This window comes from Myodes glareolus, chromosome 10 (genome assembly GCF_982192425.1).
Source record: "Myodes glareolus chromosome 10, mMyoGla1.1, whole genome shotgun sequence".
Classification (NCBI taxonomy): domain Eukaryota; kingdom Metazoa; phylum Chordata; class Mammalia; order Rodentia; family Cricetidae; genus Myodes; species Myodes glareolus.
In genome coordinates, this window is record NC_142035.1 from 14,239,564 (window position 1) to 14,267,160 (window position 27,597).

At 52.1% G+C, this 27,597-nt stretch overlaps 3 protein-coding genes across 3 annotated transcripts; 2 read left to right on the forward strand and 1 right to left on the reverse strand.

Annotated features, from left to right (window-relative positions):
* Positions 1 to 870: 870 nt before the first annotated feature.
* Pltp (phospholipid transfer protein) lies at positions 871 to 17,794 on the forward strand. Its single transcript, XM_048441042.3, has 16 exons — positions 871 to 1,027; positions 1,627 to 1,737; positions 1,821 to 1,920; positions 3,721 to 3,849; positions 4,335 to 4,490; positions 5,606 to 5,669; positions 5,751 to 5,814; positions 6,884 to 6,975; positions 10,308 to 10,484; positions 10,573 to 10,632; positions 12,883 to 13,047; positions 13,156 to 13,223; positions 16,855 to 16,897; positions 16,996 to 17,059; positions 17,147 to 17,223; positions 17,491 to 17,794. Exons 2-16 carry the CDS (start codon positions 1,638 to 1,640, stop codon positions 17,611 to 17,613), a joined length of 1,482 nt encoding a protein of 493 aa, XP_048296999.3. The 5' UTR covers positions 871 to 1,027; positions 1,627 to 1,637; the 3' UTR covers positions 17,614 to 17,794.
* On the reverse strand, positions 17,728 to 23,835 carry Ctsa (cathepsin A). Its single transcript, XM_048441041.3, is given in 16 exon segments — positions 17,728 to 18,164; positions 18,379 to 18,483; positions 18,646 to 18,735; positions 19,374 to 19,449; positions 20,075 to 20,217; positions 20,299 to 20,374; positions 20,456 to 20,547; positions 21,022 to 21,106; positions 21,637 to 21,728; positions 22,036 to 22,191; positions 22,438 to 22,524; positions 22,614 to 22,664; positions 23,268 to 23,324; positions 23,326 to 23,380; positions 23,472 to 23,650; positions 23,763 to 23,835. Coding segments are annotated over 16 exon segments (1,470 nt in total). The 5' UTR covers positions 23,805 to 23,835; the 3' UTR covers positions 17,728 to 18,080.
* Positions 23,807 to 26,216, forward strand: Neurl2 (neuralized E3 ubiquitin protein ligase 2). Its single transcript, XM_048441043.3, has 2 exons — positions 23,807 to 24,980; positions 25,975 to 26,216. The coding sequence occupies exons 1-2, from the start codon at positions 24,239 to 24,241 to the stop codon at positions 26,088 to 26,090; spliced, it is 858 nt and encodes a 285-aa protein (XP_048297000.2). The 5' UTR covers positions 23,807 to 24,238; the 3' UTR covers positions 26,091 to 26,216.
* The last annotated feature ends 1,381 nt before the right edge of the window (positions 26,217 to 27,597 follow it).

A 27,597-nucleotide genomic window follows, 5' to 3' on the forward strand; every position in this document is an offset into this window, starting at 1 on the left:
CACAGAATTTGTCTCAACCTCCCGTTTCCTGCCAGAGAGAATTCCTAAGAGAGCCAGCCTCACAGACTATAAGAAGGTAAAACCAGGTCTGGGGTGATTAGCCATTCTGATTTGCCTGAGAACGGGTGGATTCCCTTGCACAATTCTGGATCCAGGAAGGTCCTGGACGCAAGACTACTTGGTCAGCTGAGCTGGCTGAGTGCTCAGTAAGCATCCTTATCAGTTCCTTCTTTCTCTTTGGCCCGTCCACAACGCTATAAAAAGGTAGCCAGCACCTCCTCGCAATCGTACACTTTGATGCATGGAACTCTGTGGGCGTCAGTGCACGGGTCCAGGGGCCCTGTGTGGAGCAGTCAGCCACAAGGGTTCACTAAAGAATCCACAGTCCCCCCAGGAAGGACAAACCTCCCTTCGGGGTGATTCTAGTTGCCCCTGTGGTGTCCTCCTGGGTTTAAAAAACTTGTCAGGACTTGCTTCTCCAAGAGGAGAAGGTTCCAGGGCCCTAAAACTCCCTGGTAGATTGGGGTCCCATAAAGAAGCCAGCAAGGAGATGAGTATGAGGGAAAGGAAAAGGAAAATAGGCTCGGGTCTTGCATGGATGCGGAACCGGGAGCTTCCGTGATTCTGTGCTGGATGAGGAAACTGAGGCTCCGCAGTAAAGTGATGGGGTTTGCTGAGGAGTATGCAGGAAGAGCTTAGGTGACTGGCATTTGACAGCTGTGGCTCGGCAGGCCGCCGTTTGCACTTTTCTCGCTCTTTTAGAAGCAAGTCCCCCCACTTGTCCAGACAGCAGCCGGGCTTGTGACAAGCTCGGTACTGCTCTCTCCACCCTCCCTGCTGCCAGCGTCCCGCCCCGTCCCCTCCCAGCCCCCAAGGAGGAGGGGAGAAGAGCAGCGAGGAGGGGGGTCGGGAGGCCCAGGCTTATAAAGACTGCTGGACCCGCGCTGTCCGCCAGACCCCGCCGCCCGGATCCCCTGCATTGTCTGCCGTCCGGTGTTACCGCGCCGTCCCCCAGTTCCAACACTAAGTGAGTTGGGGCGCGTCCCCATGGTACCCCTAGACCCTCCTGAGCCGCATGGCCCGCAGAACCCAGGTGGAGAGGAGGGCAGATGAAGGAGGGCGTTGGGATGGGAACACCAGGCCGAGTGCTTGATGGGAGAGATTTAGGACCTGGGGGAGCCGGGAGAGCGGGAGAACCCAGGAGACAGCGGTCAGCCCGGCCACCCCTGCGCGCGGCCTGGGAGACCGCAAGCAGCTCAGCAGGAATGCGCGTGTGGTGGTTGCCATACCAACATACAAGCCAGCACACGCCCTCCTCCTCTGAAGGAAAAGGAAAAATGGGGGGGGGGGGGAGGTCGGTCATCCTCCTGAGGTCCAAACTCGTCACGCGGAGGTTGCACGAGGGAACCGAGCCCCAAATCCTCTAGAGGCAAAGCGCAAGTCGCATCGCGCTTCGGAGCCTCGGTTTCTGCTTCTAGCTAATGGAGACAAGATTATTGGTTCCGAGTGCTCCGAACAGTTTTATGGAGAATAACGGTCCGGGCCAGCACCCCGTTTTAGCTGCACGTCCAAAGAGTAGTTTTGAGCAGCCCAGGTGACACCTGAAACCTCACCCTACCCCTCCAGGCCTGGTCGCCATGGCCCTGCTTCTGGCCCTCTTCATAGCGCTCCTGGCAGGTGCTCACGCCGAGCTCCCGGGATGCAAGATCCGCGTCACCTCCGCGGCGCTGGAGCTGGGTAAGGCGCGAGGCGGGCGTCGTGGACCGGGTGGGGTGCTCTCACTGCGGGCACGGGAGCTGAGGGTCTCGGTGCTACCTCAGTGAAGCAGGAGGGGCTGCGCTTTCTGGAGCAAGAGCTGGAGACCATCACCATCCCGGACCTGTACGGCAATAAGGGCCACTTCTACTACAACATCTCTGAGTAAGTAGGGCCTGGGGGCGGGGTCTCAAAGATGGGTGGGGTGACCTGGGAGACCCCTGGACTGGGGGCGTGGCCAGTAAAGCAGGGTGGGACTCTAAGGTAACGGATGAAGGTAGGCGGGCCCAAGAAAGGGGACTACTACCCAGTAGAATTGAAGCTTGGACCAAAAAACACTGTGGAGGTGCGCTGGGAAGAATTTACCAGTGGCCGAGAGTGGAGTCTTGGCATAGGGTGGCGCTAAAAGGGAGGAAGTTTAAGGATGGCAGAGATGGGAGAGCTGTGAAGTGGGATGAGTTAAAGTGATGGAGGTGGAAAGCTGAGTCTGACACACGCCTGTGATCGGTGCTTTCGGGGGAGACGGGGGCTGGGGCAGGATCTCAAGTTAAAAGGCCCGGTTAGACTTTAAAATAATCAAAACAAGGCCGGGTGGTGGTGGTGGTGCACGCCTTTAATCCCAGCACTTGGGACGCTAGAGGCAGGCAGATCTCTGAGTTCCAGGCCAGTCTGGTCTACAGAGCGACGGTGCAGCGAAACCTGTCTCAAAGAAACAAGCGAAAACAGGTCTAGCGATCACAGTTTGGGCAGAGGATGCGGTGCAAGTAACAAGACTATATAGATCTTTTTTCCTTTTTTTTATAAAGAGTTAATAATTTCATTTTGTGTGCATTGGTGTTTTGTCTGCATTCATGTCTGTGTCAGGGTGTTGGATCCCGTCTCCTGAACCTGAAGTTATGCAATTGTGAACTGCCATGTGGGTGCTGGGAATTGAACCCTGGTTCTCTGGAAGACGAGCCAGTGCTCTTCATTGCTGAACCATCTCTTCAGTCCCTATTTATTCTTGAGACAAGGTCTTATTATGTAGCCTGACTAGCCAGGAATTCACTCTGTAGACTAGCCTGGCCTTCAACCCAGAGGCTAGTCTGCTTCTGCCTTCTGTTTGCTGGAACTAAAGGCGTTTGCCACTATGCCCAGCTTTTTTTTCTTTTTTAAACCAAATCCTCGTGTGTGTGTGTGTGTGTGTGTGTGTGTGTAATATAATATAAATATACATGTAATTCCTGTAAAAGGATCCCTTGGGCGCACACATTTAAGATCAGTCTGAATAGCAAATGGAGACTCCCATGTTTCTGTGTAGACCTGGAACCCATGCAGAGATGGTCTACCTCTGCCTCCCAAGTGCTGGGGTTAAAGGACTGCGCCTGGTGACTCACTCTTTTCCTTTTTTTGGTCTTTTGAGACAGGGTTTCTCTGTGTAGTTTGGGAGCCTGTCCTGGAACTCACTCTGTAGACCAGGCTGAGTTCACAGAGATCCTCCTGCCTCTGCCTCCTAAGTGCTGGGATTAAAGACATAGACCACCACCACCCAGCTCTTTTTTAAAAAATTTATTTATTATGTTTACAGTGTGCTGTCTGCATGTATGCATGCAGGCCAGAAGAGGGCACCAGATCTCATTATCGATGGTTGTGAGCCACCATATGGTTGTTGGGAATTGAAGTCAGAACCTCTGGAAAAGCAGCCAAATGCTCTTAACCATTAAGCCATCTCTCCGGCCCAACTCACTGTCTTTTAAACATTAAATACATAAGAAAAGAGGAAGGCCATTTAACCCCCCTGGGTCCAGAGAGCAGATCTCTGAGTTACCCGATCCAGGTTGAGCTCTTGAGGGGCAAAGGAAAACTCCATCCCACCAATCCGACTTCCCAGTATGCAGAAGTTAGAAGAGGAGGGACGAAGTCCCTGTGGTTGGGTGAGTCCCTTCCCCTCGGCCCTGGACCGACCCTGACCCCTGCCCTCTGCAGGGTGAAGGTCACACAGCTGCAGTTGATATCATCAGAGCTCCACTTCCAGCCAGACCAGGAGCTGTTGCTGCACATCTCCAATGCGTCTTTGGGGCTGCACTTCCGGAGGCAGCTTCTCTACTGGTTCTTGTAAGCACCCCCACCACCCCCTCCCCCTCTCCCCACACGCTCAGGGGAGGGCCTGGTGGCTGGGCCCAGTATCCACAAGCCTTGCTAGGTTTCAGTTTCTCCAAGCAAGTGGAGGGTTTGGTAGGCTGTCTGGTGAAGGTAAAGAGGAGGTATGAGGAGGGTTTATGACTCTCCATCCCTAGCTACAGGCAGTGAATGGTTACGAGGGAGCAGGGAGTCATTTTTCTAAAGTGTAGATGGTAGTACTTGGCAGAGTACTCCAGTTAGTAACTTCACACCCATGCTTATGCAAACAACGCTAATTAAACTCATTGGATCATTTAAAAAAAAAAAAAGTCCTGAAAGTAAGGGCGGGTCATGTTGGAGAGAAGGGTTTGGCATGGAGGAGGGTTAGAAGGCAGTGGGGATGTTGTACAGGTAAAGAAAAGGATAGTGGCACCTCAGTTCCTCTCCCACCGGGGTGAACACGAACCCCCCTTTGGCAGCTATGATGGGGGCTACATCAATGCCTCGGCCGAGGGTGTGTCCATCCGCACAGGTCTGAAGCTCTCCCAGGATCCTGCTGGTCGGATTAAAGTGTCCAATGTCTCCTGCGAGGCTTTGGTCTCTAAAATGGATATGGCCTTCGGGGGAACCTTCAAGTAAGTCCTGGTCGCAGTGCACACCTTTGAGCCCCACAGTCAAATTTCCTAGCACAGAAAAAGGGCAAGTCTTGGGAATCCCACCGAAAGTGCCCAAATCCTAGTCCCTCCACCCCTTCCCGGCTGTGTGAACTTGGCAAGTCAGGGAAGCTCAGTGCCTTGATGTCTTCTGGGATATGGGGAGAAGGGAATCTATCTTCCCAGATCATCATGGGCACTGTGTTGTCAGATGTGTAGAATATTTAGAACAGTCCCTGGCATATAATACATGTCTAACTGCTAAGATTAAATGTAATTGTTAGGATTAGTATGCCTGGGGCTGGAACTGGCTCAGTGGTAGAGTACCTGCCTAGCATTCATAAGATCCTGAGTTCAACCTTCAGCACCTGAATTTAGAAAATGAAACTGGAGCCAGGCATGGTGGCACACACCTTTAATTCCAGTTCTTGGGAAGCAGAGGCAGGTGGATCTCTGTGAGTTCGAGGCAGCCTGGTCTACAAAGCGAGTTCCAGGACAGCCAGGGCTGTTACACAGAGAAACTCTGTCTCGGAAAACCAAAATAATAATAATAATAATAGCACAAAGTGATATATTGGGGATCAAGTGTCCTTGACATTGATTTTTTTGAGGGGAACATTATAGATTTGTCATCTGGTGTTCATACACTGTCAGATTTTGTTTGTTCAACAAATGATTTAGAAAGCAGTTTAGAGTTCAGCTGTCAGGACTTAAACAGTGCTCATGAGTGCCCAGGAGGTAGAACCAGGACAGTGTTCAGGATGGAGGGTGATCTGAGAAGACTGACTGGAACAGGAGGCGTTGGTGCCCAGTCAGACCGCAGTGGGCAGGAACACTGGGGAGGGCATTGGGAGTGTACAGGTTAGACCTGGGGAGCTCTGAGCAGCTGTGAGGGTGTGAGGCACATGACAGAGGCGGGAACCTTGAGGGTCAAGCTGAGAAGGGCTGGGCTTGGATCTTGGGGCATTCTACTGAGGAGCTGGCTGGAACTCAGGAGCCCTTGTTTTAACTGTCTCTTTTGGGCACTGTGTTTTTCCTGGGCCTGGCTTGTGGTCAGGGCAAGGGCTGAGCTAACCCAGGCTCTCCTCTCATTGTAGGGGAATATATAACTTCTTCTCCACGTTCATCACTTCCGGGATGCGGTTCCTCCTCAACCAGCAGGTGCGGGCGGTGGCAGACCTGGGTACCAAAGTAGGGGTGGCCTGGTGCTGAGAAGCCCTGACTCTGGTCCTGTCCCCCCAGATCTGCCCTGTGCTCTACCACGCTGGGACAGTGTTGCTTAACTCTCTACTGGACACGGTGCCCGGTGAGTCAGTGCTGGTGGGGCTGAGAGACCTGACCCAGGACTGGGGTTGGGGGTGGAAGGAAGCTGTAAGCTGTTGTCATACAGTTTCTCACAACAGACCCCTTCCAAGTCCAGCCATGGAGCTGTCCTGGGTTCAAATGTGTCGTTGACCTGCTGTCTAACCTTAGGTTCCTAATTTGTCTGGCAACACCTCCCCCAGGAGCTATCAAGATCTTTAGTGTGTGCTTGCTGATCATGGGGCCCCATTTGTCTCCATCATTTCATGGGTGCTCAATTAACATAAGTCCCTTCTTCCTAAGCCACTATGTCTGTCTACCGTGGATCAGCAATTTTGTCCCATCAGATTTGTTGGGTGAAGGGCACTGAGAAGTAATTCAGGGGAAGTGACTCCTTTGCCATCTGAATTTTTGTTTTATTTTATTAATATTTATTTGTTTATTTATTTATTTATTATTTACACAACATTCTGTCTGCATGTATGCCTGCAGGCCAGAAGAGAGCACCAGACCTCATTACAGATGGTTGTGAGCCACCATGTGGTTGCTGGGAATTGAACTTAGGACCTTTGGAAGAGCAGGCAATGTTCTTAACCGCTGAGCCATCTCTCCGGCCCCCTGAAGCATTTTAAAAACACATTATTATTACTCTGCATGTATGGTGTGTGTGCGTGTGTGTGTGTGCTCATGTCATGGTGTATGTGCAGAGGTCAGAGGAGAACACTGTGCAGTTGACTGTTTCCTGCCTTTGTACAGGTTCTGGGGTTTGAACTCAGGTTGCCAGGCTTGGGAGGCAAGTTCCTTTAGTTGATGAGCCATTTTGCTGGGCCCTCCTTTTCAGTCTTGCTTAGTGATTTGATGAAAACTTTCCAGTGGTCACAGTAGTCGGGGAACTCACAATTACTTCATTACCGAGCATGGACACCACCCCAGGCTCTAAGTGCTTGCCGCTTTAAGCCCATCTGATCCCCATAAGAACCTTAGGAGGGGAGGAGTGTCAGTATTTATGCAGGAAAGACAGAGAGAGGTTTAGCACCAGACCCAGCTTGGAGTGACCTGAGCCCTTTCTGCAGTGCGTAGTCCTGTGGATGATCTCGTCGGCATCGACTATTCCCTCCTGAAGGATCCTGTGGTCTCCAATGGCAATATGGACTTGGAATTCCGGGTGAGCTGCCTGACTTGGTTACTTGTGACCTCTGACCGCCAACCAGCTTCCTTCTCTCTGTGGCCAAGCAGGGCTCTGCAAACTGACTCTCTCTCCTCTGCTGTTCTGCTGTGTCTTCCTGCTGTTGCTGCTGCCTTGGGTTCAGCCCCCTGGATCTGGAGGGCAAGCCCCACCTTTCTAGCTCTGTCCCGTGTCTCTGCAGCTCCTCCTGTCCAGCTGTGCCCCACAAAAGTCCTTACCTCAGAGACTTGCTCGTGCCCTGCCCATCCCCTGCCTCTCCCAACCCTGTGAATCAGGCGCCAACAGTCTTCTTTGGGATTTTTGAGGGGGACTGAGTCCAAGCCCTCCATGGGTACCATGGTCTGAGAATGTTCAGGTTCACCGTTTAAAATGGTGTCACGTTTGTGGGACATCTAGCCTGTAAATGTCCACTGATTGATACAATATTGTGTGTGTACAACACATGCCATGGCACACACATGTGGAGGTCAAAGGTCAGCTTGGGGAAGTTGGTTCTCTCCATCCACCTGGGATCCTGGGGATCAAACTTAGCTCCTCAGGACTGCCAGTAAGTTCCCCTATCAGAGAAGCCATCTTGCCAGCCTGACAATGCTGTTTCTTTGAGACAGAGTAGCCTCTCTGTGTTGCCTGACTTTCCTGGAACTTGCTTTGCAGACCAGACTGGTCTCACAACTTAGAGATCCCCCTGTCTCTGACTCTTGAATGCCAGAATTAAAGACGTATGCCACCACACCCAGCAATAATACTTGGTTTTTTTTTAAGGTTTATTTTTATTTTCTGTATATAAGTGGTTTTGTCTGTCTGTCTGTGCAGTCCATGTGTGAAGAGGGTTTAGGTACCCTAGATCTGGACCTACAGACTACTGTGAGCTGTCATGGTTGCTGGGAACCGAGCCCATATCCTCCGGTGCTCTTAACCACTGCGCTGTCTCTCCAGCCCCCAACTGCTGCTTTTAATGATAGTTGAATTTGTGTGTGTGAAAATACAGCTATGTTATTAGAACTTTTTTTTGAGTTTTTTTGAGTTAGAAATAAATATTTTGGATAGCAGGAAGTAGGGTACCATATAGCTGCTAGTCTGGACTCTGATGGTGGACACTGAAGGGAGGTGTTGGGAGGGGGCTGAGCTGGTCAGTCCGGTTGGCCCAGCCACCGTGTCCAGGTGACTGTGCTTTCAGGCAGGTCTTTAGGTATAGCTTCAGGTGTAGCTTCGAGGCAGGAGTGTCTGAAAACCTGAAAACCTGAAGCCGGGAGCAGAGCACTCTCCTGGCATCCTGCCTCCAGCCAGGACATTCTCACAACTGCTGCTTTGGGGTCCCTGCCCCACTTGGCCTGTTCCTACCTCCTGTTCTCATCCCCACACCCCAACGAGTAGCCTGATCTGCCTCTAGGGAATGTGGGCAGCTATCAGTCTGGCTTCTTTGAGCTGAGCGGATCATCGGGTGTGGCAGTTGGTGGTCCCCTCCACTGGGCTCTACCTAAGGGACCTGGAGAGTTCATCAGTAGCTCCGTTTGTTTAACAGCTGGGTGTAGTGAGGGGCCTTGGTTGGTACCTGGGTAATGATGTGATGGGGGAGTAAGGCGAGAGAGGATAGGGAAGAAATGGGCCCGGGACCTTAGCGTGGAGAAAACAATTCCCTTCTAGTGGGAACAGGCAGTTTTTACAGCTCAGCATTACAAGCCCTAAGCAGATGATCAGGACAGGCTGAAAAGAAGGGCACATTAGAATGTCTGAATCAAAACCTGTAGCGCCTTTCACAGGCTCAGGACACAGCCATTGTGGCTAGGTTAGTGGATCTTTTTTCCTAGGCCTTCAAGGCTTGACTGGAGAGTGCTGAACCCAGGTTCTGCCTTGCAGCCTTTTTGGCAGCTGAAATGGTTAGATATGAGATCTCTCCCTGATGGATTCTCTCTTCAGTTCCTGGCCAGGAAGTCATCAGGACATAGGAATTACTGGGATGTCTTTGAATTGGATGGAGGCCTTTTCTTTTGTCCAAGGTGGGCTTAGGTAGGGGGGCTAGAGAGAAAGTGGACAGCCACCAAAGCCATCCTGAGCCTGCAGGCTTCAAGGTTCGATGTTTGTTTTTAGAGAACTAGCCCTAGCTGGCTTGAATCTCAGGCTGACCTTGAATTCAGAGATCTGCCTGCCTCCGCCTCGGGAATGGGAATTCTGGGATTAAATTCTGGCCACCAGGCCAGACAGCTTTCAGGTTCTTATTTCACAGATTTGAAGAATGGGAAAGCGTGGACCACAGGGAGGGAGTGACTTATAAGTTTAAGTAATTTTATTTTAGGGAGAGGGAGAGAAGGCAGGGCTCCTGTAGAGCAGGACTAGGTCCCAGGAAATAGGGCACCCCAGCTGTGTTCTGGTGACTCTGAACTTGCTAGACATCAGCAGTTCGTATGTGACCACCTTTGCGCCTTCTTGTGGCTGGCAACAAAGTGTTCTAAAGATTCTGCAGCTCAACTGTCTTAAGTTCAAATCCTGATCCCACCCCTGGCCAGCAGCACGACATCAGGCAGATGGCTTCACCCATCTGTGCCTGTTTCCTAATAAGTGCAGAGAACAGAGCGAGATACCATGACTTCCAGGGCTGTGGCGTGGACCAAAGGAGCCTTCTGTTAAACAGACCGAAGGAAGCATTCGTGGTGGCGCACACTGGTATATTCCAACACACAGAAGACCGAGGCAGAAGGATTGCCATGAAGTTGAGCCCAGCCGGGGCTACATTAGCAAGACCACATCTCAAAATCACATAAGTCTAGGAAGGCACTGAGTACCTGGACCTGGGTGGCCAGGATGGATATGTAAATTTGGCTGTGATTACTGCTGCCAGTATCCAAGGCCACTCAGACTCCTCCTTTGCCGTGTTATTTTCCCTGGTCCACTCTGTCTTCCTTTTCTTTGTTTCTTTGCTCCTTCCTTCCTTCTCTTTCTGGGTTTATTTATGGTGTGAAAGTTTTGCCCGCTTGTAAGTACAGCAGTGTCTTTGCAGTACCTGTGGAGAACTGAAGGATCCTCTGGAACTGGCATACTGTTGAGACTATGTGGGTGCTGGGAGTTGAACCCCAGTCCTCTGGAAGAGCAGTACATGCTCTTAATATCTGAACCGTCTCTTCAGCTCCATGCCTTGCTTCTTGTGCTCCTCCTGTTATTCTGGCCTCTTTGCAATACTTCTTGAGAGATGAACCCATGAGTACCCCTCCACCCCCAACCCAGGACAGCCACAGAGTTCAGTTCTCCATGGCTCCTGACTGTGCCTGGCACAAATCCAATCTGCCTTGACCCTGACCCTGAACTCCCAATTCCAGGGAACATTCTTCCCCTTGACTGATGGGAACTGGAGCTTCTTCAACAGGGCGGTGGAGCCACAGTTGGAGGAGGAAGAGAGGATGGTGTATGTGGCCTTCTCTGAGTCCTTCTTTGACTCCGCCATGGAGAGCTACTTCCAGGCTGGAGCTCTGCAGCTGACGCTTGTGGGGGACAAGGTATGCCAGGCTTGTCTGAGGCTGGGTGAAGAAGGGCCCATGATGGAGGGGTCAGTGACCCTGTCTCATTCCTGATTCCCCTGTTCAGGTGCCAAGTGACCTGGACATGCTTCTGAGAGCCACCTACTTTGGGAGCATTGTTCTTCTGGTGAGTATTGGCTAGAGGCAAGGGTGTGGATGGGGTTGAAGGTCACCCCACCATCACAACAGTGAGGTGGTAGGTGGCGGGTACAGTTGGAGATCTCCAGCGGTGGCTGTAGAGGAAACTGAAAGCCTGGCCTTTTGCCTGTGGCCAAGTCCCCTCACCTCGCCAAGCCTGTTTCCCACTCTGTGGAGCAGGGTTGGCACTGCCTGCCCTGTCGACTTCACAGAGCAGCTGGGAGGCTGGGAGAGAACCTAAGCCTTCCAAGTGTCGGGGCCTTCGGGGTGGTTGCTACATTCATTTCTTTACCTTTATTTAATGGGGAGGATGGAAGGAATGAAAACATTTAAAACAGGGGTTTGGGATATAGCACAGTTGGCAGAATGCTTGCCGTGTAGGCGTGAAGCCCCAAGTTCTAGCCCCATCTACAAATATTTTTTAAAAATATGCCGGGTGGTGGTGGTGCATGCCTTTAATCCCAGCACCCGGGAGGTGGAAGCAGGTAGATCTCTGTGAGTTCAAGGCCAGCCTGGTCTACAAAACAAGTTACAGGAGAGGCTCCAAAGCTATAGAGAAACCCTGTCTTGAGAAACAAAACAAGTGTGTGTGTGTGTGTGTGTGTGTATACACACACATACATACACATATAGTATATACATATATAAATACATACATACAAACATACATATTCACTCCATGGGGGCTGGAGAGATGGCTCAGTGATTCAGAGTACTCGCTTCTCTCAAAGAGAGCCCAGGGTTTGGTTTCCAGCACCCACGCAGTAGCTAACAACTGTCTGGAACTCTAATTCAAGAGGACCCAGTGCCCTCTTCTGGTTTCCGAGGGCACTGCAAGCATGTGAAACTACAGAGCTACAATTTTGTAAGTGACAGGAATTTGAGTCCTGTGACTCCAGGTCATGCTGGCCTCCTCGATGCACATAACCTTGTAAGCGTGTCATGAGTTCTCAGTGAAGTAACGCGTGTAATTAGACAGCACCAGCTGTGGAGCACGTGTTCGGTAAAACAGCTGCTGTTTGTGCTGCCATCAGCGTCTACACAATGGCGGAGTGGTTAAGAGTACAGCTGTGTTTCCAGGCTGCTGGCATTTGTCGGTCAGCTCTGCCACTGAATGACCACACAGACCTTAGTCCTTCTGCTTCAGTTCCTTGGGGGAATTGGCTCAGTGAGTAATATGCTTGCCTTAGACACATCAGGAACCGAGCCCGGATCCCTAGCACTCGTGTTAAGAGCTGGGAGCAGAGCTGTCACACACAGCTCTGGGGAGGGGACAGGAGGATCCCTGGAATTTGCTAGTCAGTCGATCTAGCTGGATCGGTGAGCTGCAGGTCCAGAGAGAGGCTCTGTCACAAAAAGTAAGGTTGGAACTGATAAAGAAAGACACCTAAGTTGAGCTATAGCAAGAACATACATTCATGCGTGCACCTGTGTGTGCACATACACACATACCGCATGCACATACACAAAATGAGGATAATAGTACCAGGCTCGTTTGGTTGAGCTACTGTGTGTGCTGTGGTCAGAATTATGCTTAAGGGGATGTTTGTTTTTGAGACTGGATCTCATATTCTCATATAGCCTCAAATTATATATATTCACACACACACACACACACATATATATATATATATGCTTATATATATATATGTGTGTGTGTGTGTGTGTGTGTGTGTGTGTGAATGCCTGATCCTCCTGCCTCTACCCTACCTCCCAAAGACTGGGATTACAGGTTTAGCTACCACACCTGGCTCAGAATCACGCTTAGCAGTGAGTAAGCACATGCATTTAATAGTATTACATGTCCTGTAGAGCAGCTCAGAGATGAGGAGGGATGTTTAAGCAAGAAGGTCATCCATCCCCGGGGAGTCCCAGCTGGGTTTGAGTCTGGATTAAATACTGAGGAGAAAGTGTCGGGGTGGGAGGCAGGGAGTCAGGTGTGGGATGCATGCTATAATTCCAGCACTTGAAGGCTGAGCCGGGGGAGCTCTGGAGTTCAGCGTTTCAAGACCAGTCAGGCAACATAACAAGAGCCCATCTCAAAAGAGAAGGAAGGAAGGACACTACTTTGACCAACTCATAGGGGCTGGGTGCAGGTCAGAAGGGCATGGGGCGGTACCACAGTCTGTACTTGCAATCCTTGTCTCCCCAAAGGCTGAGACTTTGTCTGCCCAGTATCCCCAGGGCTCACCAGGTAACAGTTTGGGACTGTGACCCACCTTCCTTACCCTGTCTCCAGAGCCCTACAGTGATTAACTCCCCACTGAAGCTGAAGCTGCAGGCTGTGAGCCCTCCGCGTTGCACCATCAAGCCCTCGGGCACCACCATCTCTGTCACTGCCAGCGTCACCATCACCTTGGCCCCACCCATGCTGCCTGAAGTTGAGCTGTCTAAGATGATCATGGTATGATATGGCCCCAGAATGAGGGTACCTGGGGATCAACGAGAAGTGGGTTGTGAGGTGGGCTCCAAACATTCCCAGTTCCTAATGGCTCTGCACACTTCCCTTCAGGAAGGGCGTCTCAGTGCTAAGATGACACTCCGGGGCAAGGCACTGCGAACTAAGCTGGACCTTCGCAGGTATGCGGTCGATAAGGATCCTGGGTGGGCCCTTAGCTTCTGAGCCTTAACATCTCTGTGATAGTGACAGCTGCCCAACAGAACCATGGGGCTAAAACCAAGCTCTTCCTGTAAGCCTCTAACAAGCTGGGATCTGTCTTTGTTAGTGCATAGGAAACTGAACTCGTGTGGGTGTTACGGTTCATGCCTCTAAGTACTCCACAAAGGCTGGTGGATCTCTGTGAGTTTAAGGTTGCTCTAGTCTCTATAGTTAGATACAGGCCAGCCAGAGCTACATAGTGAGCTACTGTCTCAAAATAAATGAATGAATGGAGATTTTAACTCGGGTCTGGAGAAACGGCTCAGTGGTTAAGAGCACTGGCTGCTCTTTCAGATCAATAATTCCCAGCACCCACACGGCAGCTCACAACTGTCTGTAACTCCAGTTCCAGGGGACCTGACACCTTCACAGACATACATGCAGGCAAAACACCAATGCGCATAAAATAGAAAAGATTTTTAACTCAAGGATATAGGGATGGCTCAATTGGTAAAATTCTTGCCTTGTCAGCACAAGGCCCTGAGTTTGAATCCCTAGAGCCCACGGGAAAAGCTTTTAATCCCAGTGATGATGACTAGACATAGGTGGATCCTTGGGAGCGCTGATGAGAGCTCGTCTGGCCTTCGAAAGACCCTGTCTCAAACAAAAGGTGGGAGGCATCTAAGGACCAACACCCTGGAGGGTGTCTTCTGACCTCACATGCATGCACACACATATCCACACCTACACATCCAAGTTCTGTCTTAGAAGACAGCCAAAGATGATCCTGCCTCCATCTCTGGAGTGCTGGGATCACAGGCACACACCACTATGTCCTGTTTAGGCAGAGCTCAGGAGCTGAACTCAAGGCCTAGGGCATGCTAGATGCAACACTCTACCAACTGAACCACATCTCCCCAGCCCCCAAAGTACTTTTATCCTTTTTTTTTTCTTTTGAGACAAGGTCTCACTCCGTAGCATTGGGTGAACTGGCACTCTTTATACTGGGCTGACCTCAAAGTCAAAGAGATCTGCCTCTCGTGTGCTGGGATTACAGGTATGTGTCACCATTCCTAGCTAACAGTGATTTCTAAAGCAACGCCTCTGCATTCTCCCAGCATCCAGAAGCAGGCAAAGCAGGTATTATTAGAGACCAGCAAATTGGTTCTGTAAGGCTAAACGACACACCCACAGTTACACAGCCAAGAGGATAGAAACCCTGGTTTGGGCATCAACCTCGGCTCAGTGCAATGGTGACCTTGAAGCAAGTCATTTTTCTCATTCTAAGGCTCATTTCCTCCTGTGCTGAACACCAGTGAAAATACCATCTTCTCTAGGGCTGAGCCTAGCGTCATCGCCCCTGGCCATGTGCGAGTCTGCGTTTTATAGTTATAATTAAACTGCACTTCCCAGTTTGTTAGCTAGTGGCTACATAGCAGACAGTGCTGATACAGAGGCTGAAAGGAAACCAGGAAGGATAGCAGGGTCTTGGAGTCTAGAGGGAGGGTCTAGTCCACACAGCCACGTGACTTCAGGCAGCTTACATCACCTCTGCAGCTTCAGTTTCCTCATCAGTGCCAAACAATTTCTAAAAGTCCCAGATTCTTAGGGCTATGAGTGAGGACTGAGTCACCCTGTGTTTTACAGTATTGCAGCTCAGCCAGGTAATCCTAGCACCTGAAAGGCTAAGGTAAGAAAACTCCAGTGGGTTTGAGGCCAGCCAAGGCTGCCCTGCGCAGCAAGACCCTGCCTCAAACATCACCACCAACAATCCTAAGGACTGGAGAGATAGCTAAGTGAATGAATGACGGCCTGAGTTTGAGCCCTAAAACTCACCTAAAAACCTGGGGTTTAGGGGTCACGGTTTGTAATCCCAGCACTGGGGAAAACACAGAAGGATCCCTGGGGCTCACTTCCCGGACAGTCTGGCCTAACACGGGAGCTTCAGATCAATGCAGAGATTCTGTCTCAAAACAATACAGTCGATGGTGCATGAGGCCAAATGACCTGAGTTTGACCTCCAGCTTCCCCATGCATACATCCACACATACCCCTACACACGTGTGTACTTTTACCCATGCAAACACACACACACATGCATGCACATGTGTGTACATGCCTCAGCAGCATATGTATGTTATATTTATGTGGTGTTGGAAATAGAGCTGGACTTTATATACATGCTAGGGAAGAGCTCTGCATCTCCAGCCCAGCATCCTTCCTTCCTTCTTTCTTTCTTCCCGTCTTGAGACGGGGTTTCTCTGTGTAGCTCTGGCTGTCCTGGAACTCACTCTGTAGATCAGGCTGGCCTCGAACTCAAGAGATCTGCCTGCCTCTGCCTCCCAAGTGCTGGGATTAAAGGCCTGTGCCTCTGTGGCAGCTCTCAACTTTGGTGTCTTGTTTGTTTTTTAGTAATAGTTTGTTTTTAATTATCCATATGTGTGTGTGTGAGTGCGGGTGCCATAGGATCATTGCCTCCCTCTCCCCCTGGAGCTGGAGTTATAGGCAGTTGTAAGCTGTCTGACATGAGTGCTGGTACCCTAGAGCAGTATGTGCTCTTAGTTGCCAAGCCATCTCTCTCCACCCCTCTAGTTTTTGAGCACAAGCGCGCGTGCCATGTGTGCCTGAAGAGGTCAGAAGAGCGCGTTGGATGTCCTGAAGCCTGAGTTATTAGCCATGTGAATTGTCAGACACGGGTGCTGGGAACTGAACTCAGCCTCTGGAAGAGTCGCAAGTGCTCTTAACCTCCGAGCCGTCTTCCCAGTACCATGTCCCACCCCAACTCCTTTCTGATCAAAGGTCTAGGCTGGTCTGGTACTCAAAGAAAATTGCCTGCCTTTGCCTCCTGATTGCTGGCTTTAGGGGTCCACCAACCTGGCTAACTTTTCTTTTTAAAATTAATTTGTGTATATGCGTATGCCTACGTGCATATGCACTTATGTGTGTGGGAAGTCGCATGCCACGGAGTACCTGTGGTAGTCAAAGGACAACCTGTGGGAGTTCATCCTCTCCTCTACCATGTGTGCCCTAGGGGTCAAACGCAGTCAGGCCTGGTGGTAGGTGCCCTTACCCACACTTGAGCCATTTTGCCAGCCCTATTTCAAGTTTTTGAATAAGCTTAGTACCCATCTGACAGGCAGTAAACATTGTTGAATGTTGTTAAATGAAGGAAACCGTACTTGCTGGGCCAGCAGTGGAGTCCTGGCACATCGGCGTTCTTGACAAAGGGAAAGTAGCAGGCCTAAAAAAGGGGGCTCCAGACTGGGCGGTGGTGACGCACGCCTTTAATCCCAGCACTTGGGAGGCAGAGGTAGGTGAATCTCTGTGAGTTCGAGGCCAGCCTGGTCTACAGAATGAGTTCCAGGATATCCAAGGCTACACAGAGAAACTGTCTCAAAAAACAAAACAAAAACAAGAGAAAAAAAAAGGAAAAAGGGGGGGTGTCTCCAAAGACAAGTGTCACCCAAGCATGCACACGGGGAATGGCAGCTCCCTGAAAGATGACTAGCTGGGACCTGGAAGGCTGACACTTGGGGGGCCATCTTTTAGGAAGGGCCCAAGTAAAGGAAGTCCCCAGGTTTTGTGGCCAAGGTGCACATTTCTCTCCTGCAGGTTTCAGATCTACTCAAATCAGTCTGCGCTGGAGTCTCTGGCAGTGAGTTGGGATGGCAGTGGGTGGGTCCACTGGGGCAGACTGGCAGCTCACACCAACCCACCACCCATGTGCTCCTGTCTGTGCCCTTTTCCCCTCAGCTGATCCCAATGCAGGCCCCGCTGAAGACGCTGCTGCAAATTGGAGTGATGCCCTTGCTCAATGGTAGGGGCTGTGGGGGCGAGGAAGGAAAGAGTGGGGGCAGGGGCTTAGCTGGAGGGACCCAGCTGAGCTTGCCTCTCCCACCCACAGAGCGGACCTGGCGTGGGGTGCAGATCCCCCTCCCCGAGGGCATCAACTTTGTGCGGGAGGTGGTGACCAACCACGCGGTAAGTAGATTGTGGGTGGGAGGATGCACTTCAGGGTCTTCCCCTCCCTACAACACCCCAGTGCTTTCTGTCCCCCAAAGCCCCTTCTCCACTACTTGCTTCTTCCTAGCAACTAGCAAGGGATTTTATTCAGAAACAAAGCCGAGCTATAGAGATACACCTCAAAGGAGCTGGGCTCCCCCTGAGATTTCTCAATTATGTGTTTGTTTGGAAAAGCTGTCTCCAAACTCCTAAGGGACAGAGTGAGACTCCCTGTCCCCTTCCCAGGGCTTCCTCACCGTTGGGGCTGACCTCCACTTTGCCAAAGGGCTTCGAGAAGTGATTGACAAGAACCGTCCTGCCATCGTTGTGGACTCCAGTACCGCCACACCCTCTGCAGTGGCTGCCTGAGTCCTTCATCCCACCCAGGCAGCTGGCATTCAGGAATCGGGTCTTCTCAGCATCAGCCCTGGCCCCCTCGTACCCATACCTGTAGTGTCCCCAGTGCCACAGAGAAGAATTCAGTTTGAAGCTATACCTGATTTAATTTCATAATCAGTCAGCCATCAATTACAATCCATCCATCCCTCTTCTTGGGCTGCCCTAGAGCTCTGTTGGGGTCCTGGGATGGGGCATTCATTAAGCAGGCGAGGGGAGGTCAGGCCACCGCACGGTGGTGGCGGGAACAAAGTGCTCACTGCCCTTAGGCTGTCTCTGTGAAACCCCGAGGCCCAGGCTGGGATGCACAGGGCTGTGGTAAGTTGGGGACAGTGTTAGAGCAGGACCTGCCCCACAGGGGCATTTTGCATAAAGGAGGACCTCTCTCTGTTGAGAGAGGCTGGGAGGGGCCGGAGGACTGAGGACTTCCATGGGTCCCCTCAGTAAGGCTCCTTGTTTAGGAATCGAGAGAACATGGTGAAGGCAGCTCGGGGTTTGTCCGTGGGGACCATGTGTCCAGCGCCCTGGGGAGCACAGCTTTATGAGATTCGGATCCCCAGTACTTACCACCCTTCCCCCCTGGTTCATCCCAAGACCTTTACTCCCCTCTTCACCCTGAAAGCTTGCCCTGATGTACCCGTGGTGACCCAGAAGAAACAAAAGCCAGAGGATAAAGAAGGGAGGTCCCACCACTGTCCCTCCGGCCTCAGCTGCCCCTCACTAGGCTCCAAGTCCTACCTTGATGGTGATGAAGGTAATATGGGAGAACTCCTTCACAAAGCCGGCTACCTGCTCTCCACTCTCCCCGTAGTCCACCAGCCAGGGCCGACGCTGCACCTCCATCTGGCCCATCGGGAAAGACATCAGCCAGTGGCTCCTGCCAGCCTTGCCCACCAGCTGTCCTCGAGACCCCAGGACTGGAGAGTCCTCTCCAGGTGTGCCCTCTGCAGACGAGAGTCACTCCTGGCACCCCACCCCACCCCACACCCCCCAGCACAACCTTACCTTCTGGTTGAGGGAATCCACAAACCACTCATCCCCCATGAAATTGCAGGCCATGTCCACATCGCCATTATACAGTAGGATCTGGTACTTCTGGAGTAGGGGAAGGGGAAAACAGAATTGTGGGATAGGCCCAGGCCCTCAGCCCTTCCCTAGTTCAAGCCCCACCTTCCTGGGAACGCAGAAGCCCGGCTAACAGTAGGAACCTGAAATTCTCCTGTTTTCTGATCGCATACTACATGTCCAGTAAGCACCAGTCAGATGCTTTTACTACCTAGGGAGGAAGATACTCCCATCCCCCAGATAAGACAGTCTCATCACGGGAGCCCAGACTGTCTTAGAATCTGAAGTCTCCTCAGTCTCCCCAGGGCTGGCCTTATAGTTATGACTCACTATGCCCAGATGATTAGTCTCATTTTACAGGCAGAGAAAACATCACTGGGAATGCATAAGACACTTTTCCAGAGCTGGGCATGTTGGCACACACCTGTAATCCCAGAACTGGAGAGGCTGAGACAGTTTTGCTGTGTTCAAAGCTAGCCTGGGCTACATAACAAGACGGAGTCTCAGAATAGCAACAGAAGAAAAAAAAAAACACCAACCACCAGGGCGTGGTGGGGCAAGCTCTGAGAGGCGCCCCACCTGACCTGCTGCTCTAGGGCCTAAGGCTACAATGGCGGAAAGCTTCAGAAGCCGCGGAGGCTGGAGCCTGCTGTGCTGTGCCCACATACCTGTGAGCTGAGCAGCTTCAGGTACTGGGAGTTCATGCTTTGGTAAAGACGGCGGTACTGTAAGTTCACCACGAAGCTGCCGGGAGCACATGCATAGGATGCAGAAAAAAACAGACACAGGAGGCCAGTGAACAATCGGAGCTTTCTGATTCCCAGTGCTGGGTCTATCACCTCTCCTTGTAGGTCTCCTTATTCGAACCGAGCTGGCACTCAGAGATTCTCAACCCACCCAAACTTGGAGATGTGTGGGCGCAGCTTTTGGTTGTTACAATGGCTGGGATACAGCTGGCTTTAGTGTGAAGGGACCAGCAGGAGTGGAAGCTGTAACAGCTGGTAATGACAGAGTAGAGACTGGGCACTGACCAATCAGGAAAGACCTCACTAGGCTCTGATGAGCTAGGGCTACCCTTTTACTTGATGGGGTCACAGAATGAACTGAGCAGTTCTGGGTTGTAGTGTAGTGGAAGTTGGGACAGCGCCTACGCCCTAAATGTCAGGAAATGATCTGATGATAACCAATGTGGCCACCTCTGAGCTAATTGAATGTCAATCAAGATGGAGGTCAAGGCCATTAAATACTGTGCCCAGCTAATTTTCACCCTGAATGTCCACACCGCCCGCTCCGAGGAGCCCTAGCTGCAGGACCCCTGTGAACCCTGCTGATGCCACCTCCTGAATCACGAGTGGCCACAGAAGCTCACTTGCACATGTCCCAGCGGGGCAGCTTCTCGGGGATGTGGAGGGCCTTCCGAACATACGGGTTGTTGAGGTAGGTGGAGGGGGCTGTGGTGTTGGTGCAGGGGGGATCCAAGCGTACCTTGTCCCCAGAACGCAGCAGCAGTGCCTGGGGGCACGGACACAGGGTGAGGGCCTTTACTTCTCTGCCCCACCTACTCGCCCAGGGAAAGCCCATGCCCTCACATACCTGATGGAAGGTCCGCTTGAGTGGCAGGCGAGTAAAGAGGTTGCCGAAATCCTGAATCACAAGAGTGTCCTCATATCTGAAAAATACATAAATAATATGGGTGCTGGGCCTGTAGAGGCCATTGGGGTTGGCCCCAGACATAGCCAGCAGCACCTACCTATCATTGCCGGGCACCCCACCAGCACATGGCGCATAGAGATTGTAGATGTTGAGGCCAGAGTTGCCCACAATTCGAGATACTTCCTGGAGCTGTGCCAACATACCATCATGTTTTTTCGGATCTGTGACCCTCCATGACCTACCCATCCCCCCTCAAAATTAGCTGCTTTCCTACCTCATCTCCTGTCACTACCCTTTGCCCACTTTTTTCCAGACCCCAAAGCTCACTGGAAGCAATCTTCCAGACCTGGGTCCAGCCCTAGCACCGCTGTTCCCTGCCTTGTGACTTAAGGCAAGTGGCTTAAGCATCCTTGGCTTCGATTTCCTCACTGGATTTCGCAGAGACCACCACAGTATGGGAAGGTCCAGGACAGAGAGGCTGTGAAGTGGGCTGGAGCTACAGCTCAGTTGGTAGAGTGCTTGTTGTGCAAGCATTAGGTCCTGGGTTCAACCCCCAGTACCACCCAAAGGAGACTCAATGGAGCTGGAGAGATAAGGGGTTCCCAAGGTGAGGGGTGAGCCGCATCTCGGGACTAGGGTGGAAGGGCTGATATGGAACCTCACGTTGTTGATGCATTCTTGGTCTTTGTTGTCATAGAAGTTGCACTTGTTCTGAGAGCAGCAGTGGGTCTGGAGCAGGGTCCAAAGCCTGCAGATCAAAGTGCTCAGGCTGAGGGAGGGCGGAGGTGCTAAGCGGTGCAGAGAGGTGCTAAGCGGTGCGGCACTGTCCCTGCCCCTCCAACCTCCTCAGACCTTAACCCCAGTGGAAGAGGAAAGATAAGACAGGGTATGGTGTGTAGGCTGTCAAGCCCAGTTCCCAAGAACTGCCCCCAGTCCCAGTCCGTACAAATAGTCTTCCTTGGGGCCCTTTTAAAATGAAAAAAGAAATGTTTTCGAGACCAGGCTTTTCTAGGTAGTCTGGGTTCGGTCAAGGTCTAAACTCACTGTGCAGCCCAGCTGCCTGTTTCCAGGTGCCGACTGACGGCTGTTTTCCACCATGCCCAGCCTCCTTACTTCCTCTACATCTTGGTCTCTATTCTTGGCCTCTGAGCATCAAACCCTTTGTTTGGTCAACCCTACCTACTCATAAACTGGAGCAGGAATATCATGTGCTGGAGGACAGATCTGAGATCTTATGACTTGCCCCACCCTCGATGTTGCCCAACCGTCCTCCTGTACCTGTTCCCCAGAAGACCATGGTAGTAGGCAAAATAGACCAGAGAGTTGTCATTCTGTTCATAGGAGGCAAGTCCATTGCCCACAGCCAGCCCCTGTGAAAGAGCCGGAGTTCTCAGTTCATCTGAAGGGTGAGGATGAGGGGACCCTCCCTTGACCTGCAATCTAGAAGCTGAAATCAATCCAGAGTGGTTTGTGGGGGTGGGTGAGGTCACTCAATCTAAAGAACGTGAGTGGCAGCCTGGCAGGTGAGCTTCCGGAAGTAGGAGGCATGCAAGCCACAGAGAAGTCAGCTCAGGGACAACCAGCAGGCTGTGAGGGAGCGCCTAGCCTAGGCTGACCTAAGGAATCCAAGGTCGCGGCCCCAAGGTGTCTCTCCTCCCTCCTGTAGCAGCCTGGCACCTGAAGGTTCATGCTGGGATCCTGCATGACCAGTACAGCCAAGGTAGGGATGTAGATGCCAGCGTAGCTCTCCCCTGTCAGGAAGAGTTTGTTGTCCTTGTACTCCGGAAAGAGGCGGAAGAAATCTTTTAGGGCTTCGAAATTGTTCTGAGCCACCTGGGGACAGTGAGATGGAAGAGGCAGGAGACTTGAGGTTTAAGCTGGAGAGATCTTCAGAGAGAGCGAGCCCAGCCCACCTTATTTTGTGCAAGAGGAAGTGACTTTGCTATGAGCCTATACCACAGGTCACGTGACAGAGCCAAAAGTGGATTCTGAGGCCGTGCTCTCTCCCCTCATCACGTTATCTTCGCTATCTCCAGGGAGGCAGCGAGAACGGGGCAGGTGGGCAGGCGCCAGACTCACCTCTGTGTCATTGGTCACGTAGGTCTTGTCATCCGAGTAGGAAAAGCCCACTCCGGCTGGGGATTCGATATACAGCATGTTGGCGATCTAGAGGGAAGGGGGGAATGAGCGGAAGAGGGTTCCCCACCCCTGCAAGTACCCAGACAGCCCCGCAAGACCCACAGCTGCAGGTGTACCAGATTCCAGGAATAGGGGTTGTACTCCAGGGTGACACCGTCTGGCTGGATCTGGGGAGGAAAGACAGCTGTGTGAGTCTGATTGGACAGCTGAGTGGAGAGAAAGAGCCACAGTGCTAGGCTCTTTATTTGTTTATTGGTTTTTGAAGACAGGGTTTCTCTGTAGCTTTGGAGCCTTCCTAGAACTCGCTGTGTAGACCAGGCTGGCCTCAGACTCACAGAGATCCGTCTGTCTCCACCTCCCCAGGGCTGAGATTAAAGGCGAGCGCCATCACCGCCCGGCAGGCTCTTTACATATTGCCACACTCCGGAGAGGTACAGAAAGTTAGGCCAAGGGTCAGATAAAACAAAACAAAATAAATTGTAGGTTTTTTTGTTTGTTTTGAAGCAAGGTTTCTCTGTGGAACAGTCCTGGCTGTCCTGGAACTCACAGAGATCCGCCTGCCTCTGCCTCCCGAGTGCTGGGACTAAAGGCCTGTGCCACCACTGCCCGGCTCAAAATACAATTGTTAAGAAGGAAAACAAACTCGGGAAACCACAGGTTCTTTCCTCCCCCCACCCCTCCTGCCTTTTCCTTGTCGCTTCTTTCCCTTATTTCCCGCCTCTCTCTACTCTCCTGTCCTCTCTCACAGCGGAGAGCAGGGCTCAACTCACCAGGAAGGGGCCGTGCTCTGTAAGGAACCCATCTAGGGAGCTGCAGCCGGGACCCCCCGTTGAGCCAAAGCACTACTGGGCTGTTCTTCGGGTCTTTCTGCGACTCCACAAACCTAGGAAGGATACAGGGCAGGATTGATGCAAGTAAGAGACCCATCCGCCCGCCCAGCTATCAAGCCCTCCTCGGCAGGCAGGGCCGCACACCAGTAATGGAAGTGCTTCGAATCCGAGGCTCTGAGGTAGCCGGAGTATTGCTTGAAACCGGGCTGTTTGGCCAGGCCGGGGAGGCAATCAATTTCATCCTGGTCCGGAGCCGCTTCGCCCCGGGACGTCCAGGACACAAGCAGCAGCAAGAACAGTGGAGATAGTGCGGCTCGGAGCATCTGCGGGAGGAAGTATCGGCAGAGGATGTTTACCAGTCCCCCAGCTCCTTTGAGCTTCGGTGCAGCAGTCCCTGGGGAGGAGCTGGCGCTCATCTCCCGGAGAAGCACCCACCCGGGTCCAGCTCCCGGCCGCAGAGCCTCGATTGCCGCCCATCGGTCCGGGAATCTCCTTACCTCTGCTTCCTTGCGTCCTTGCTCTCCAGGAGGCGCCGGTGAATTGGAAGTCATGTGTAGTCCTAGTCACGTGAACGCCCGCATCACGTGAGAGCTTGCTCATGTCCATTTTTTTTTTTCTTGTCTGCCGGCCTGAGGGTCGGGAGCGGTCAGTTACCTGGTCAAAGTACACAGCTTCTAGGGTTATTAGCCAGGGTGCCAGAGATCAGATGATCTTGGTGTTGACAAGGTTTTCCAGGCTCCTAGGGACATGTTACTGGCGAGATGCCGAGAAAGCGGCGCTAGGACCCCCAGGCAGAGCCGGGGTTAGGTAGGCAAGGGGGAAATGCCTTACATGGTCCCCCTGTGGTCACCATCTGAGCCCGCTGCCCAAAATAGCCCTTGGCACGAGCGGGCTTGCCTCATGGCAGGGAGATGGCTGCTGCCTCCGAACCCGTAGGGTTGGGTGACTCACGGGGTCCTGCGCGCCCGGAGCCCCCTCCCATCCGCTTCCATCAAGTTCACGGAGCCAACATCCGCGTGGACCCGTCGGGAACGCGAGCCACACGCGTGGAGAGCTTCGCCCACGGTGTGTGCTTCAGTCGCGAGCCCCTAGCCCCGGGCCAGGTATTCCTAGTGGAGATAGAAGAAAAAGAGCTGGGCTGGTGCGGGCATCTGCGTCTTGGCCTGACCGCTCTGGACCCGGCCAGCCTGGCCGCTGTGCCCGAGTTTTCACTGCCTGACCTGGTCAGCCTTGGTCACAGCTGGGTCTTCGCTATCACACGCCACCACAACCGCGTGCCCCGGGAGGGTCAAGCATATTCAGAGTCAGCGGCCCCCAGCCGCCCCCAAGCCCTCTTGGTTGAACCCTATCTGCGCATCGAGCAGTTCCGAATACCCCGGGACCGCCTGGTGGGCCGCAGCCGGCCAGGGCTCTATAGCCACCTCTTGGATCAGCTCTATGAACAAAACGTGCTACCTCCTACAGCGCGCCGTAGCCGCCTGGGTGTTCTCTTCTGCCCGCGTGAGGATGGGACCGCCGACATGCACATCGTCATCAACGGGGAAGACATGGGTCCCAGTGCCCGGGGGCTGCCAGCTGCCCAGCCCCTCTACGCTGTGGTAGATGTGTTTGCCTCCACCAAGAGTGTGCGCCTGGTCCAACTGGAGTATGGCTGTAGGTATTCCACCTTACCTGGCTTAGTGTAGGGACAGGCACCTGCTAGGACACCACGGCCAGCTGGCAAGGCCTGAGATTGTGCAGCACTAGTTTTGAAGATGGAGAATCTGGTCTCGCCTAGGGTATCCATCTGCTTGTGGTTTTGCACACATTGCTTCTTGGCCGTGGGCCTGCACCAGTATACTCAGCTGCTTGCCTAAGACCCCACAGGTCCCTTTTAGCTTGGACGATGTTTCAATAGGAGGATAGGGATTTTTGGTTTGTTTTTGTCTTGGAAACCAAGTCAGGGTCTCATGCATGCTAGACAAGCACTCTTGCTATGCTGCACATCCCAACCCCTAAGACAGGGATTCTAAAACCAATTTTAGACCTGAGGCTTCTTGAGAAATAAGTGAACTTATTTGGTTTTGGTTTTCTGAGACCCACTCACTCTGTACCTCAGGCTGGTCTGGAACTTGGGCGTTCAGGCAGGCCTCAGACTTTCAGACACCCCTTTCTGCCGCAGCCTGCTGAGGGTTGGGGCCACCACATTCAGCTGTGAGTTTGTGTGTCTTGATTAGGAAAATGCTCACAGATTTGGGCCTCTTGGCTTAGAGCCATCATGGACCTCAGATTGAGAACTTCTAAATTCTGAAGTCTGGTTCATTGTAGCCCAGTAAACCTTTCACTTAAACCTCTGGTCACGTGTCTGAATGTGTTGCGCTGGAACCTGCAATGTACTGGGCTGTGGTTGCACAGGCAAATCAGACATGAAGCTGAGTAAAGGGTGAAGGAATCAGACTCTGTTGCAATAGAAGCAGGTGTGTAGACAAAGGCTCAGGAAGAGGTGTATGTCAACTATCTATACAAGCAGCCCCGCCAGGCAGGCTGAGCCTGAGAGCAGAAAGTAATTCCCAGGTTGATGGCAAATAAGGAACCAAGATTTAGATCTCCTCAGCCCTGTTGTCACCTCCCCCAGATGAGTTTGTCTCTGACAGTCCTCTCTCCACAGTGCCGTCCCTGCAAACTCTATGCCGTCTAGTGATCCAGAAGACTGTGGTGCACAGGCTGGCCATTGATGGGCTCCACCTGCCCAAAGGACTGAAGGACTTCTGCAAGTATGAGTGAAGGGCTGTGGCCACTGGAGCAGAGCCACAAAAGTGCCATCCTCCCTCCAGAGCAGTGGCTGATCCGAAACTGGCCACATGGTTAATGATCAGGGTCAGAAATAAATAGCTGATGTTGATGTTCTGAGCACGGGAGGGTCTCCTTGTCTCTGAAGCCCTGGGGCAGCCACTTCTAGAGTCACCGGGCCAGAGAGTGTGTTTTAGAATCTGTCTAGATCAGGGCTCCATAGTGTGTAGGCTCCTTTGAATTATCTAGGACACTTGGTGAGTGCCAATGCGCGCACATGCAAACACACACACACACATACACATACACACACACACACATACACATACACACACACACACAAACACATACACACACACACAGCTTCCATATTCTTCTTTGGTTTGTGGTTTGTCAGGGAATTAAACCCAGCTACCATGGCTGCCAGCCCCCTTTTTAGTTATCATTTAGGACAGAGTCTAATTGCCCATGCTGGCCTTAAACTTGTGATCCCTCTGCCTCAGCTTCCCAGGTAGCCGTTTCTAGGCATTTCCCATCAGGCCTGACTATGTTGTCTTCAGGAACATAAAAATATTGATACATAGGTCTGTCTCTGGCATTCTGTGATTGATCTAAGATGGAGTAGGACCCTAGTGTTATTCAAAGTCTCCCAGAGCCTGTGCTGGCCACCAATGAGTGACCTGAACCAACCAAGTCATTTCCCAGGTGAAAACAAACCAACAGGTGAGAATATATTTGTGTAAGGACACATAGCAAATGCTTCTTATTTTATTTATTTGTTTATTGATTTTAGAGGCAGGGTTTCTCTTTGTAGCCCTTGCTGTCCTGAAACTTGCTCTGTAAACCAGGCTGGTCTTGAGTTCAGAGATCCACTTGCCTCTGCCTCCTGAGCACTGGGATTAAAAGTGTGAGCCGCTATGCCTGGCTCTAGCAAATGATTTTAAACAACAACTGTTGGGAGCCACCTGGAGGCACAGGTGGTCCTGCAGTTTGGAGGTAGCCACGTGGGGCTGAGCACCCCTGCCTGCACCCTTGCCTGCACATGCTCAGACCAGCAGAATGGCATTAACCAATCAGGACAGCGTTCAAGCCGCTCCGCCGTTTAAAAGCAGCTGCCTCGGGGCCCAACGCTCTCTCTCTAAGCTTTCTCTCGTCCCTGCTCTATCTTCCCTTCCCCCAATTTTCCTCAAGGGAATGCTCCAAATAAAGATGTGACCAGAGAAGGAATTCTCGTTTTTGGTGGCGTTCATTCCTGCGGGACAGGATGGCGCCCCGCAACTGGTGCTCGAAACTCCGGGACGCTGAGGGACCCTGACAACTACGCCGGGGGACCCTGAGAAAGCCCGGGAGAAAAAGCCAAGATCAGACACCAGCACAGAGAGCCTTGAATTTCAGAACTCTGAGAACATGGAGCGGTGAGTGACGTCGGTTGAAATCCCCAGAAAGGGGAGGAAAAGAAATGTAAAAAGGAATTTCAAAGGATAGGCCTAAATAGAAAAGA